This window comes from Onychomys torridus, chromosome 20 (genome assembly GCF_903995425.1).
Source record: "Onychomys torridus chromosome 20, mOncTor1.1, whole genome shotgun sequence".
Classification (NCBI taxonomy): domain Eukaryota; kingdom Metazoa; phylum Chordata; class Mammalia; order Rodentia; family Cricetidae; genus Onychomys; species Onychomys torridus.
The window spans coordinates 13053475-13069326 of NC_050462.1; the positions used below are offsets into that span (position 1 = coordinate 13053475).

General features: G+C 42.4%; 1 protein-coding gene across 2 annotated transcripts in view; it reads right to left on the reverse strand.

The window, feature by feature from the left end:
* The window catches only part of Nedd1 (NEDD1 gamma-tubulin ring complex targeting factor), a 48822-nt gene extending 37606 nt beyond the window's left edge, over positions 1-11216 (reverse strand). The window contains exons 1-4 of one of the 2 annotated variants that reach the window (XM_036169395.1): positions 11122-11216; positions 8167-8310; positions 4146-4240; positions 612-728 (exon numbers count right to left, since the gene is read on the reverse strand). In XM_036169395.1, the coding sequence (XP_036025288.1) occupies positions 612-728; positions 4146-4240; positions 8167-8302 (348 nt within the window). In that variant the 5' untranslated portion in view covers positions 8303-8310; positions 11122-11216. Of the gene's footprint in view, positions 1-611; positions 729-4145; positions 4241-8166; positions 8311-10588; positions 10641-11121 lie in introns of those variants that run through there. The other variant, XM_036169394.1, reaches the window with a different exon arrangement.
* Between the last annotated feature and the right edge of the window lie 4636 nt (positions 11217-15852).

The window sequence follows — 15852 nt, forward strand, 5'->3', positions numbered from 1 at the left end:
TAAATCTTTTTAAATGACAAACTCAAAAATAACTTTGTAGTTCCCCTTCTAAATATTAAAAAAGCAAAAAGTAGAGTGACGAAAGTCTTAACCACAGACCTTACTGAGATGAATGTTTATTTTCTGAACCTACAAAGAACTGCCCAAGGGAACATGAATTTTAAATAGTAAATTATTTTAAGAACTATTTCATTACCAAGTTTAAAGATATACAAGCAAAAATACCATCAACAGTGGCGGCCACACACACCCCAGAACTAACAGGCTGAATCCTCAACTCTGGTTACTGAACTCTAGAACCACACACTTTTCCAAAACCAAAACAAAAACAAAAACCTGATGACAAAACTACACCTCCGAAAAAGAAAAGCCCAGGGAAGTAGTTCATTCAAAACAGGAGAATTTTATGAACGCATGAAAAAAGTAGTAAGGGAAAGGCAACATGCATCAACAATTCTATGAGGAAAACATTTCAGCTAGACAGCACCCATGTTTTCCCTAAGTAAGTCTCACTTTATAAAGCACTTCAATTCTGAGGGCAAAGTTTGGTAACCATTCTAAACAGAGTGTGAGCTGCTCATTCTATAAATATTTAAAATATATTCACTTACCTTAAGAGAACGATGAACTCGTTTTGACTTTAAATCCCAAATATTAACAGTGTTATTTAGGCCTCCACTTGCCAAATACATTGATGTGGAATTTAAATCGACACATGTCTGCTTTTGCTAGTTAAACAAAAGAAACAAACAAACAAACAAAATTAGTTTACCAGGGCCCAGAGATGATATAGTCTCATCTCACCCAACACGGTAAGCAGGACAATGAATCTGCTGAATTACAAGGCAAAAAGACACTAATACTTGCAACTAAAAATTTCCGCAACTAAAAATTCGCCTCTCCTCATCCTTTATAGGGATCCAACAGCTTATTCATCTTCAGATGTTAAGAAAATCAAAAACTGGTGGTGTTCTTTACTGAAGGGTAGCCTGAGAGTAAGCCTGAGAAACACCAGTGAGCCTTGGCCTCCCATTAAGCATGAGCTCACTATCTCCCCTTGCTAAGACCTGCTCTAGGATCTCTATACAACATCTTAAAATTACTCTCTGCTCAGAAAATGCTAAACATACGACCTTTAAATAATTTCTAAGCCATGCAGTGGTGGCGCATGCTTTTAATCTCAGCAGTTTAGAAACAGAGGCAAGCAACTGAGGCCAGCCTGATCTACAGAGTGAGTTCCAGGACAGCTAGGGCTACACAGAGAAACCCTACCTTGAAAACCCAAATTAATTAATTAATTCTAGCACAGACCCCCATTTTACAGATGAGAAAAGGTTTTAAACATATCAGGACACATGCCCCAAGTCTCCTAGCCAATCTCACCCCAAGGAGTCTTAAGCATCTCAGCAAATCCAGTCTTCGGGGCTAGTGGAATGACTCAGTAGTTGAGCATTTTCTGAGTGACTGTGAGGTCGCTGAGAAATCTACCACCATATACAAACACATGCATAAACATGTAAACAAAACAACCCGGCCGCATTTCCCTCCTCAACTTAGCTAGGGCACAAATTATCAAGGTGAAGGTGCAGAATAGCCCTCCATTCCTCGTCACCCAGGTCCCAACTGATCAACCAGGTCTATAAACTCCAATCCTACAATAAACTCCACATGCCTCCCTGCATCCAAATCTATTACTAGCACTAACCCAAACTTTACTTCCCAGCTAGTTTTCCTGCTTCCTGAAAGCCCATGCCCCCAAATACAGTGGACAAAAAAATGTAAAAAGCAAGCCAGAGCTGGGTATAATGGTTTTCAGTGACTCACAAGCACACCTACAAGAAGCCCCAAACCCATCAACCTGCTGTCAGAGCCAATATTTGTCTGGGCTATCAAACACAGAATGAAGTCCAAAGGAAAGACTCCATGACTTAGCCAAACGACAAATTGTGCAGGCTTAGGCAAGCGACCTCACATTTTTGAGATGAGTACTAGATCAACGGTTCCTACCCTGAGAGTCAGGCATCCCCAGAACAGTCTGTGCTCCAAAGACGCTTACAGACGGTACCCTTTCCACAACCCCACTGGATGTTAACCAACAGCATCAAGTAACACATATAAAAAAGAACAACACACACACACACACACACACACACACGCACACGCACACGCACACGCACACACACACACACACACACACACACACACACACACACACGCACGCACGCACATCAGTGTTTTAACTCTAGTAAAAATGTTCTTGCAGGCACCATCCTAGGAAAGAACAAGTCTGAAGGAGTAAGATTTACTTTAGAATCTACTGCATTGCAAATCAAAAATTTCTAATAACCATTAAAATAACTTTTAAAAGAAATAGATAAAATGTTGTCCACAATAGATTGATATAGTGGATGCCAGCTGTCATAGTACAATTATTGTTAAGGTATCAAAACAAAATCTATACTTAAAACTGGCTTACCTTGTTGACAGAAAGAAGTCCTTTTTATGTTAATATATTATTAATGCGTCTAATGAACTTAAATAATTAATAGAAATTGTATGCTATATAGGAATCCTGTACCCATAGGACAAAATAAAAAATCAACAGACATCATTTTTTAAACCTTACATTTAAAAGTTATTTTGTAGCCCACCAAAGCCATTATAATACTGCTAACACCAATCTGTCCACTTCGAAGAGGAAATACGCAGAATTAAAAACAAAGTCAAGAAGTTAAATTTCATTCTAAAAATAATTTTAAAGTAAGTAGGGTGGAAATTTCTTTCCCCAAGTAGAAGGGGCCTGAGAGCTTAAGTGGCATGAGTGTTAACAGGGCTGGGACCCCACCAAAATAATGGCCAGATGTGTTATAAGAAATTCCTCATAAAGAGTTCGAAACCACTGTTTGCAAAGAGCTTTCAGAAGTATTTGTGTACCTGCTTCACAATGTCATGTGTTGAAGTGGGGAGGGCTAAACTACACAAATAACGGAATATCCACCACGTCCTCAGAACCATGACTCACATTTGCATACGTCCTCTGTTAAAGCAGTAGAGCATAGACTAGAACCTGAAGTGTGCAAGTACAAAGTATACGTTTTTCCAAAGGAGAAGTAGGGCGTCATAGTAATCCAAACACTGAGGCAGCAAGGGCAGGCATCTCTCTATGATTTCAAGGTCAGCCTGGTCTAAACAGCAAGTTCCAGACAGCCAGGACTACATGGAGAGACTCTGTCTAAAATAAACAAATTAATAAATGAACAGATCCAGAGGGGGGAAAGAGGGCAGAGGTGTTAACACTGATTTGAAAACACAATGCATGAAAGAGCATCCAGTTATGAAGGTCGGAGGAACTGAATTGCCTTCAGCGTTAAATTCAATGGCAGCCTGCTGGCCACTTTTGAAGGACCCAAACATCCCAAGATTGCTGTACCTCCTGTCTTGAAGAATGCAGTCTGTCTACTGACCAGGGACAGTCTCTTCTTCAACTTTACTTAGCCCCATCTGCCTCAAACTCCCAGTCTACCCTTAGACATGTCTAAGCTTCCTCGCCTGGGCTGGAAGTGAGATTTAAGCTGGAGAGAGAGAGAGAAGCAAGACTAGAGTAAGGCACACCTTTCTGTTTAGGTGGCATTCTCTTTGAAGAATAGCTTTTGTGAATGTGTGAATGAAAAGGAAGAAACCAGTATTATACTGAATGAACTTAAAAAACAAAAGGATAAAGGCACAGTGTTCATTGTGTGCCATGGGCCCAGGACTCACTGGAAAGCTGATCTGTTCCAGGTGCTTAAGGCCCCAGCAGGTCCCTGTGTCCTAAGTGCTCAGCATCTAAAGTGGAAGGATACCTTGAGAACTAGGCTTCTGTTGATGATCATGCACCCAGTCAGCAGGACAGCTCCATCATGAGAGTTCATATGGCCAAGTCAACCTAGTGACCTAAGTCACACATCAACAGGAGGGGACACAGAAGCTAGGGACTCAATATAACCTTAGTTCACAGCCTTTCAAGTAAGCATACACATGCCACCTGGTACTGTAGTATTCGGGGTTGAGGAGAAAAATGTTTTTAAACACAAAGAACCAACACAAGTAAGTCATTGTCATTTAAGCAAAACTGAGATTTTAAATGGTTTAAAAAGCAAACTTACCCCTTCAGCAAGCTCCAAAAGTGGAACCGGTTTACATTTGCAACTTGACACCACTATTTTGTCACCACTGGAAGAGGCTGTCACTAGGAAGTTATCTAAATGAAGAGTTAAGAAGCATCAAACAGTCCATGGACACCCACAGCGCCCAACTATGGTCACAGAGCACAGTCAAGTATGCCAACACCAAGACAGGTCATACACAGCTTTCAAAATGGTTCCGTCGCTAATTACGAATTCTCTTTTTCTGGATGGCAGGGAGAACCATCCCTTCTGGCTACACTATCATTTGAAAGCCACTTAGCCCTTGTGAAACACTCCTTTCCCAGGGTGGGCCAGAAGGTCTAATTTTATCCTTCAGAGTTAAGAACAGGATACAAGCAGCACATGAAAATAATAACCAGCTTTGTCGTGGACAAAGTCTGCCCAGGGGACTGACTGACTAAGCCAGTGCTCAGTACCAACTTCAGTTAGAAAGCCAGTATGCACACCACTCTTCTCCTTCCAGCAGAAAACGAAGGTGATGTCTTCTTGGGACTAGATCGCAGTCACAAGTGCGTCAACCATGGATATATTAAGAACAAGTATAGTAAACACAAATGGGTGTGGTTAAATAGAAACTGCTTATGTTATACAAATTTAGCTTTAAGTTAATTACCTTAGTCTATATAAATTACACATGAGTAATAAGTGAACACAAAACAATGTAAGTATTTTAAACCAGAATGATTAAGAAGGATCCTCACCCTCTGGGCCATCTTCTTGTCTCCAGAATACGGGAATTTTAAACTTTCAACTTTCAGGAAGCAAAGTCTATGCATGGAAGCAATGGAAACGTCTAGATGATCCTTGCTCTATTATTTTGGTCAGTGAGCATAATACTAAGATATTTTATGAATAGACCATGGATTGGAACAATTTTTTGTTCTTGTTTTTGAGACAGTTTCAAATATCTTAGGCTGCCTTCAAAACTCACTTTTTAGCCCAGAATGACCTTGAGATTCTGACTCTCCTATCTCTACCTCCCAAATGCTAAGATTACAAGCACTTACCACCACGCCTGATTTAACATGATTCTTATAATCAAACCTAGGGCTTCATTCATGCTAGGCAAGCCTCTAACAACTGAGCTACACCCTATTCATCTATTCTGAATTCCACTGGACTCAGGATAGAATGTCACCTTCTACCCTAAAATGAAGTCTCCACTGGACTCAGGATAGAGTGTCACCTTCTACCCTGAGAATTAAGTCTCCACTGGACTCAGGATAGAGTGTCACCTTCTACCCTGAGAATTAAGTCTCCACTGGAGTCAGGATAGAGTATCACCTTCGACCCTAAGAATGAAGTCTCCACTGGAGTCAAGAATAGAGTGTCACCTTCTACCCTAAGAATGAAGTCTCCACTGGAGTCAAGAATAGAGTGTCACCTTCTACCCTGAGAATGAAGTCTCCATGGACTCAGGATAGACTGTCACCTTCTAGCCTGAGAATGAAGTCTCCATTGGAGTCAAGGATAGAGTGTCACCTTCTACACTAAGAATGAAGTCTCCACTGGACTCAGGATAGAGTGTCACCTTCTACCCTAAGAATGAAGTCTCCACTGGACTCAAGGATACAGTTGTCACCTTCTAGCTAAGAAAAGAAGTCCCCGTCTGAGTCAAGGATGGAGTGTCACCTTCTACCCTAAGAATGAAGAGTCCAGGTTAACAGGTAAGCTGCCATTGACACAAACTGCTCATCATAAAAACACAGAGTCCAAGTTTCTCTGGTTTGTGGATTATCAAATGAATCAGCACAGGGCCAAAATCCACAGAGCTAGTCGCCAATGCTCTTCCCTTCAAACTCAACTATAACCTTGCTTTTACAGGCCAAGTATTTGCAACATCTCTGAAATGAGCAAGCCCTGGTAAGTGTTGAGTGGAAGTTCCCCTACCAATTACAGGGCAATATGCACACATCACTTCTGGGTAAAATAAAATAAGTTCTACCAACATCAGCTTCTTCCTTTGTTTACCACATTTCATCCCTTAGGGCACAGAAAAAGAACCACAGGAAGAGGGGAAACTAGATTCTAAGTTGTTCTTGTAGTTTTAGAAGTCATGAGAGGAGCGTGGAGCATCAGCTAAAGAAACCAAAAGAATAAAGAACTCCCCTGGCATCTCATCCTGAAGCTGCTCTTGAATCTTACATACTGGAACCCTAAGTCGCTGCGTCTAGAACTCTGTTCTTCAGTAACAACTGACATGGAAGAACCACAGCTTCATGAATGGAGTGTGGCTAACATGAAGCCCTCCGCACTGAACTAGGACCAGCTTCTGAAAGTCACACGGCACTCCCTCACTGCCACACCAGCCATCAATGCCAGCTCCTGGTGACACTCCCTGAAACCAAGCTGAGCAGAAAAAAACACAGCCTATTAAGAATTGTTTCTTTTCTTAAACAGTCCCCCCTTCCCCCCCAAAAGAAACTGTTAACACAATTAAAAACTAAAAATAAGCCGGGCGGTGGTGGCGCACACCTTTAATCCCAGCACACAGGACACAGAGCCAGGCAGATCTCTATGAGTTTGAGGCCAGCCTAGGCTACAGAGCAAGATCCAGGACAGGCACCAAAACTACAGAGAAACCCTGTCTCAAAAAAACAAAACAAAAAACCCAAAACTAGGGGTTGGGGATTTAGCTCAGTGATAGAGCGCTTGCCTAGCAAGTGCAAGGCCCTGGGTTCGGTCCTCAGCTCTGGCAAAAAAAAAACTAAAATCAGAGAGGATCAGCTTCCTGCACTTGCCACTCTCCTTAAAACAGTTTCCACACGACAGGCTGGAGAGTTCTTCACACAAGTTTGATTAATAGAGCATCAAAGTAATTGGTTTCACTGCTCCAATGCAGAAATCAAGGGATGATCAAGAGGGAAATTTAATTCAATAAGAAAAGTTGTCATTTGTTATGTATGTGCAAGAACAGGCATTGGAGATTAAAAAATCCTAATACGTTTGTTCATAAATCAGTCATATTTTAAAGCTTTGTCGTTTCCCTTTCATCAGGAAGAATATTAATACTTTGATACTGGTAAAAACCAGACAATTCTTAACACTTAATGGTTGTTTCAAAACAGTATGTGTTTCACAGAAGATTAATTTCTAGCATGCCAATGACATGGAGTATTTTCACATCAAGAAAACGAAGAGCACTTCATCTACAGCAGAGGTTCTCAACCGAGAGTGAGTCCAGCAACTTCAGGCACTTTGGACCATCACAACTGGGAGTTAAAAGCATCCAGAGGTTGGGTAGTAGAGGCCAGGAACATTTCCTAGCATCTTACGACACCCAGGGAAGTCCCCATAACAAAGAACTGTCAGACCAAATTGCCAGTGATGTGGGGATCATAAACCCAGCTCACAGGCTCCCCCATACCCATTTGGAAGCTCACCAATACAGGGAGGATAGCAATCAGGAAGCACGGGAAACCTCAACCCACTTCGTCTGCTGGGAAATGGTGCTGTTTTTCTTCACGGACAGTAAAGAGAAATCCAAGCATGGCATCAGGAAGATGCGAAAGATGGACAGTTGTTTTTATGTTAATCTCCTTGTCATCAGGAAGATGTGAACACTGGACAGTTGTTTTAATCTCCTCCCCATCTTGCTTCTGCCCCCAAGCTCTCACTGAATCCTACATCCGATTCACAAATACCCAAATGGAGATACAGAAAATCATTCTCAAATCTCCCCCTGCTCTATTACCCTCCTTATTCTGTGCATTCAATAATAACTGTAGACAACAGAGCTCTACCACCTGTAGCTGAAGACTAATATACAGCAAGCTTGAATGAAGGAGGTTACAACCAATTTGTTTAAAATAAAATCAACAGAGAAAATAAGAGCACATGCACATGTAATATTTTTATCTGAATTTTTTTTTTTTAATCTATGGCAGCAACATAAAACACTTTTCTTTTTATGGGCCCACACAGTTTTACTGATTACTGAAGACTAATAAAAAGTGGTTACTATTTTTTAAAAGGATACTATTGCTGCTCCAACATATTGAACTGATTCCATGTGGTGACGTGTGGGGGTTGAATTTGTCCACCAATGTCATAGACGAAGCATCCCATATTTTAATATCATCTCCTGATGAAGCAAATCTGAGGTTTTCCTGCATGACTGAGCCTAGAAAAAGTTTAGAACATACACATTACAGAAAAGCAACTTTGAAAAGCTTAAATGTCCCTAATGTAAAGGCAGTGGTTTTACTTGCCCATTTCTGTCCATTTTTATTCCAAACAGCACACACTAGAAGGTAGTTCCAGTGATCTAATCCAGTGACGAGCCAAATCACATACTCCAACCAACCCAACCTCCTCAGCCCACCTTACAGGACAGGTATGCCCGTGAAGATCTCCTACCTCTCTTGTCTGGGACCACTAGACCTGAACACTGGCCTTCCTTGTGTCTATGTATCAAGCCAAGGTCAGCCTCATCTTAGTGTCTCTTCACTTCCTGGCCCTCTAACTGAAAAGTTCCCCGAAGATTCCCCTAAACATCTCCTTATCACTCAGGTCTCAGCTCAAATATCTCTGCCTCTAATAGCTGTTGGAGGTTTCCTAGTGGTTGTACCCAGCAGGACTGCATGGGAAGTTGATTGGACCACAGGCCTGGGTACCAGGTGCCTAACTAGCAAGGGGGAGGTCTTTTGCTCCACTCCTCAGCATTGTTATAAATAGCCCATTGGAATAAAGTTCTGGACCAGTGGATAAGGACCTAGGCCCACCCGAGTCTATCCTGTGTTTTCTCCCCACTGTCTATTTCTAACTAAGTCATTCCTCAAGAGTTCCTGGGGTAAATAAGTATGTGGGCTGATCTCCTACAAAAACGTGGGTTCCCTATCTACTGTAGCAAAAGTAGCCCTTTTATCAATTACCCTATATTCCACCACCCAATTCAATTTTTTTCATCAAACTTTTGTTGTCTTATTTGTTCCCATAACAATGTCTGCTTCCTCATATAGATTTGAAACATCTGATCCAGAAGTACAACACACACACACACACACACACACAATGTACTCATGTTCTCATCTTTTAAAAAATGTACCATAATCTAGTATTCCTGGAAGTCTCAATCCCAGTATCCCAAATTTTCCAAACTCTACAATTAGCAACATGATTACAGAAGTTGCCACCTTGTCCCAATACCAAATCTTGGTCCACCGCCTCTCACTTTTTATTCAGTGTGATACTGAAACACATAATTCTAACGAAGTGATGTCACAAGCCAAAGCCAAAGTGATCTAGAAAGATATCCAAGGGGCTGCAGGGGCTGCTCCAGGCACTCTGAAGAGCAACAGGTGGTGTGGAAGACAGTATATGCAGAAATACACAGGAAATAACAAAACAAAGAAATACACTCCCACACTCAGTCAGTATAGGTGGTACAAGAAAAAGGACTGTTATTATAGCTGGGCATGGTGGTTCACACCTTTGGTCCCAGCACTCTGGAGGCAGAAGCAGTTGGATCTCTGAGTTCAAGGCCAGCCTGGTCTACAGAGTGAGTTCCAAGGGCAGTCAGGGCTACACAGAGAAAACCTTTCTCGAAAAACAAAACAAAACAAACAAACAAAGAGTACTGTATTATTATCCAATAATAAACTGTCAACAATACAACTAATTCTACTGCCTCTATCTAAAAACTAATATACAGCAATAAATTTGGATGAAGTGGGCTGCAACAAGTTTGTTTTTTGTTTGTTTTTTTTTTTTAATAAAGTCAATAGACAAAAACCAGGGCACAAGCATATATACTATTTTTAAATTGGTGATTTTTTTTTTTTTAATCTATGGTAGCCACACAAAATATATCTCTCTTTATAGGTCAACACAGTTTGATTGATACTTGAAGTCTAATAAAAAGTGGTTACATCTTTTTTTTTTAAGGCTACTCCAACATACTAAACTGATTCCACATGTTGACGTGCGGGGGCCGAATTTATCCACCAATGCCACTGACCAACAGTGGTCACAGACGGGACCCCACACACACAAATCATCAACAAAGCCCCACACTAATGGGCTCCAGAGGACAAGATAAAATGCTTAAGGCAGAAAGCGTTCATTCCCAAGAGAAAAAAAAAAATACTTTTGTTTGTTTTTTCGAGACAGGGTTTCTCCGTATAGCTTTGGTGCCTGTCCTACTCTCTCTGTAGCCCAGGCTGGCCTCGAACTCACAGAGATCCATCTGGCTCTGCCTCCCGAGTGCTGGGATTAAAGGTGTGCGCCACCACCGCCCGGCAAGAAAAAATGTTTTAAGCTGACAAAAATATTTAATGTTTAGGGAAAGGATAAAACTTTTAGCCAGACACTCCCGCGATGGCTGTGCTTTCGAGATACAGAAGTGTATGGGCGGTTCAGGTGTAGGAGGGCGCGAGCCAGGGGCTGCTAAAAAGCGTCACCTGTTGAACTGCAGACACTGTTTCTAGTTGGTGACTGAAGCCCCCTGTTCCCCTGCTCGAGGACAAACAAAGCGTAGGAAAGCAGAACTCTTGAGTGCAGTCAGCACAAGTGCAACAAGTCGCTTCCACGACCAAACGTAAGGTGCCTCCTGGGCAGTGTGGTGCAACGGGGATCAAGGTCCCCCAAAGCTGAGTTAAGCGACCCTCGCTGGACTTGGGGGACCTGTGGCATCAGTCGCTCAGAGAGGGTCCCGCGGAAGTCGAGTGACAGCGACCAACTGCACCTCTTCTGAAGAAGAAGAGTTCTCCGGGGTCGCTTTCCTCGGGACGCACCCCAGGCCCAGGGCGGCTGCGGACCCGAAAGAGAGCGAGCCGCCCGGGACAGCCAGGACAGCCGGGCCCGCGACCCCGTCCCGTCCCGTCCCGGGCCACTCTCGGCCGGGGGCGCGCGGCTGACCCCGGGGCCCCCGCCGCCGCCCTCCGCGGCCCTGAGCCGGGTGCTCACGGCCACCCCTCGTCCGGCGGAACCTCACCTCTCAGGCGTGGGGACCACACGGGGGGCCCCGGCTCCACCCGCTCCTCGCTGCGCTTCCGGCTCCCGCCTGGACTGTTAAACTTGGGCGGCCGGAAGTCCCGCCTCGCGTGACGTCACGGGAGAGGCCGAACTCTGAGCGTCCCGCCCAGCGCCTGCTGGGTGGGAGCCCAGACTGGGAGGGTGCAAAGGAAGTTTAGCCTTTCCTGTAGCTGGTTTTTGGGTTTGTTTTGTTTTGTGTTGTGTTGTGTTGTGTTGTGTTGTGTTGTGTTGTGTTGTGTTGTGTTTTGTCGCTTATTTTGTGGGCTGGCTGCTGTATGCCAGGCACTGTGTTAGGCTGTGGGTGTGCCCTGGAGGAACTAGCCTAGAAGAACAAGAGATCTTTTGGACATGCAGAGGTCCCTGGCCTGGTGGAGCTCACAGTCCAGTGTAGTATTAACAAGTCTGTATATAAACGTAAAGGGCAAAGGATAACAGAGTAAAAGGTGGGAAATTCGAGCCAATGTGGGCAGCTGTCAGCTACCACAAAAAGGTATCACCGTTAAAACAAAGAAGATGTGACGAAGTCCCTAATAAAGGAAATTAACATGGATGCTGGTTTAGGAGAGGTCTCCATAAAGAGGAATCCATGGGAAGCAGGTAATTACGAAACACCTAACCCAAACCAAACCCGAACCCTGAAGGTTGAGAACACACTCAGAGGTGGCCTAAGCCTCTGAGCTAACTATCTTCAAATGCCAAGCCTCACGTGCTGCTGGGTCACTTCCATGAACATTGTCTTGGTGGGTATTCTTTTGAAGGAAATTTATCTTGGGGTGAAAAGGGGTGAGTGAACTGAGTTTTCCAAGGTCCTTGCTGAAAGACTGCTCTAGGGACAATCTCCACTTACATTACTGAGAGGGTATTTCTAATGGAAAGTTCCCTCGTTTGTCCCAGATGCACACAGGATGTTTTTCAGAACTGGATACATATTATCCCAGTTATCTACACCCCTATGCCCAACTGGAAACCTACGAGGTCTCAATCCCTACCTCCCCCAGAGGGGAAGATGAAGTCCTGCTCAGCTTCTGGAGAGGGATGGGGAGCAAGCAATATATGAAGAAAGTAAGTAGTATCTGCCCCGTGTAACCGGCAGCTTTGGGTTTTATTATCTGATGTTTGCTGGGGATTTGGCCTAAAACGTTGAGATCTGAGAAAATAGAGTAAGGAAGAACTGGAGCCAATGAAGAGAAGGATGCTTCAAACAGAAAAGACAAGTTTCAGACAGTGAAACCACCAAGAATACTTAATACTGTTTTATATGGTGGGGGGAAATGTTGACATCAAAACTACCCCTCTATTAAAAGTGAGAGATTCCATAGCAATAAAAGTAAATAAGCTGAGCACAGTAGCTCTCACTAGTAACCCCAACACCCAAGAGACAGAGGCAGAAGAATTGCCATGAGTTCAAGGCCAGCCTGAGCTACACTGCAAGACGTTATCTGAAAAGAAAACAGGAGTAAATATGATTCTCTAGAGGAACGAAACTGATAGCATGAATATGTGCTTTATTAGAGTGGCTTGCTGCCTGTGGTCCAGCTAGTCCAACAACAGAAAGTCCTAGAATCCAGTAGCTCTTTAGTTCACGGGACTGGACGTCTCCTCTGGTCTTGAGTATATGTCAGAGTCCTGAAGAAGAAGTGAGTAATCCCAGCGAAGGAATGAACTCGCCATAGAGTAAGGGTGAGCCTCTCTCTCCCTTGCTCCTTGCATGGGCCCCAGGAGAAGGTGTACCCCATACTTAGGGTGTGTCCTCTGAGATCTAATGACCCGAATTTAAGGTGGGTCTTGTGACCTCATGATCTGGATTGAAGATGAGTCTTACTAGTTCAAATGATCCAGTTCAGTGAAAGTGCCTCATAGGTGCACCCAGCGGCTTGGGGTTTTAGTTCTTTCCAGATGTAGTCAAGTGGACAACCAAGAGTAGCCATCACAGGAGCAAGCATATTCCATGATCGTAGTTGAAAATTTGAGCGAAATTCTCTCCTATCAGGCAGGGAGAAATCGCTAATGATGTAGCGATTGGGATGTAGTCAACTATCTACATGCACAGAGGACTTTACCCCCTTGCCCCAACTATCACAAGATTAGCATCCTCTTCAACTACATATTTGTAAAAATAAAAGAATTTTATTTAAGAATTTAAGAATGCAAACAGGAACTCCAGAGGCAAGCTTCATCAACAAAACACAAGAGACAGGGATGGTTCAACATATGAAAATCAATAAATGTAACCCACCATATAGTAAACTGAAAGGAACATAATCATCTCATTAGATACCTAAAAGGCTTTGACAAAAGCCAACACCCCTTCGTGATAAAAGTCCTGAAGTGATTAGGGATACAAGGGAGATACCTAAACATGATAAAGGCAATTTATGGCAAGCCAATAGCCAACATCAAATTAAATAGAGATAAATTCAAGCAATTCCACTGAAATCAGGAACAATATAAGGCTGTCCACTCTCTCCATATCTATTCAATATAGTGCTTAAAGTTCTAGCTAGAGCAATAAGACAACTGAAGGAGATCAAGGGGATACAAATTAGTAAGGAAGAAGTCAAAGAACTGCTATTTGAAGATGACATGATAGTATACATAAGCAACCCTAAAAATTCCACTAGGGAACTACTCTAACTGATAAACACTTTCAGCAAAGTGGCAATATATAAGATCAACTAAAAAAAAAAGTAGTCTAAAATAGTAGTCTTCCTATACACAAATGACAAATAGACTTAAGAAAGAAATCAGGGAAACAACAGTCTTCACAATATCCTCAAAAATATAAAATATCTTGGGGTAACTCTAACCAAGACTTGTACGATAAAAACTTCAAATCTTTGAAGAAAGAAATTGAAGAAGATATCAGAAGATGTAATGATTCCCCATGATCATGGATCAGTAGGATTAAAGTAAAATGGCCATGCTACCAAAAGCAATCTACAGATTCAACACAATCCCCATCAAAATTCCAACACAATTCTTTACAGACCTTGAAAAGACAATCCTCAACTTCATATGGAAAGACAACAACAACAACAAAAAAAAAAAAAACAGGATAACTAAAACACTCCTAAATAGTAAAAGAACTGCTAGATATGCTTCAAGTTGTACTACAGAGCTACAGTAATGAAGAGCCACATGGTATTGGCATAAAAACATGACATGTTAATCAATGGAATCTAACTGAAGACCAGACATAAATTCACATGTCTATGGACACCTGATTTTTGATAAAGAAGCCAGAAATACACACTGGAAAAAAAGATAGCATCTTCAACAAATGGTATTGGTCAAATTGGATGTATCACCCTGCACAAAACTCAAGTCCAAGTGGATCAAAGACCTCAACACAAAACCAGGTACACTGAAACTGATAGAAAAGAATGTGTGGAGCAGCCTTGAACTCATTGGCACAGGAGACAACTTTCTGAACAGAACACTGATAGCACAGGCACTAAGATCAACAATTAATAAATGGGACCTCATGAAACTGAAAAGCTACTATAAGGCAAAGGACACCATCAATAAGACAAAGAGGCAGCCTACAGAATGGGAAAAACATTTTACCAACTCTACATTCCATACAGGGCTAGTATCCAAAATATATAAAGTGTGTAAGAAACTAGATATTAAAAAACCAAATAATCCAATTAAAAATGGGGTATATATCTAAACAGAGAATTTTCAATAGAAGAATCTCAGATGGCTGAGAAAAACTTAAAGAAATTTTCAACATCCTTAGCCATTGGGGAAATACAAATCAAACCTACTTTGAGATTCCATCAGAATGGCTAAGATCAATAGCATAAGTGACAGCTCATGCTGGTGAAGATGTGGAGCAAGGGGAACACTCCTTCGTTGTTGGTGGTAGTGCAAACTTGTACAGCCACTATGGAAATCACTATGGCAGTTCCTCAGAAAACTGAGAATTGATCTACATCAGGACTCAACTACACCACTCTTGGGCATATACTCAAAGGATGCTCCATCATACCACAAGGACACTTGCTCAATTATGTTCATTGTGGCTTTATTCATAATAGTCAGAAACTGAAAACAGCTTAGATGTTCTTCAACTGAAGAATGGATAAAGAAAATGTGGTACATTTACACAATGGAGTGTTAATCAGCTGTTTAAAGTGACATCATCAAATTTGCAGGCAAATGGATGCAACTAGAAAAAGATCATCCTGAGTGAGGTAACCCAGACCCAAGACAAATCACTTATAAGTGGATATTAGCTTTTAAGTAAATGATAATCAAGCTACAATCCACAGACCCAGAGGGTTTAGGTAAAGAGGAGGATTCTGGGGGAATGCATGGACCTCCACAGGATGGGAAAATAGAATAGATTTTGCAAGTAGACTAGGGATGGGTGGGGACAGGAGTGGGAGAGATCAGGGGGTGGGGAAATGGAGGGAGAATTGGGGGAAACTTGAGAGGTGATGTGGAAACCTAGTGTTGTGGAAACTTCCTGGAATCTATGAGGTTGATCCTAGTGAGCACCCCTAGTAATAGAGAAGATACAGAGTCTGAACTGGCTGTCTTTTGTAGCCCACAAGGCTTCCAGTGGTGGGACTGGGTTTCATTTGGTTGAGTTGTTGGCCAAGGAGGTCCTGTGAAGATCCCTAAGACTGATGCTAGGACAGAAGGTGGCGCTCTAAAAACTGACCGCAGGGCCCCACTGCCA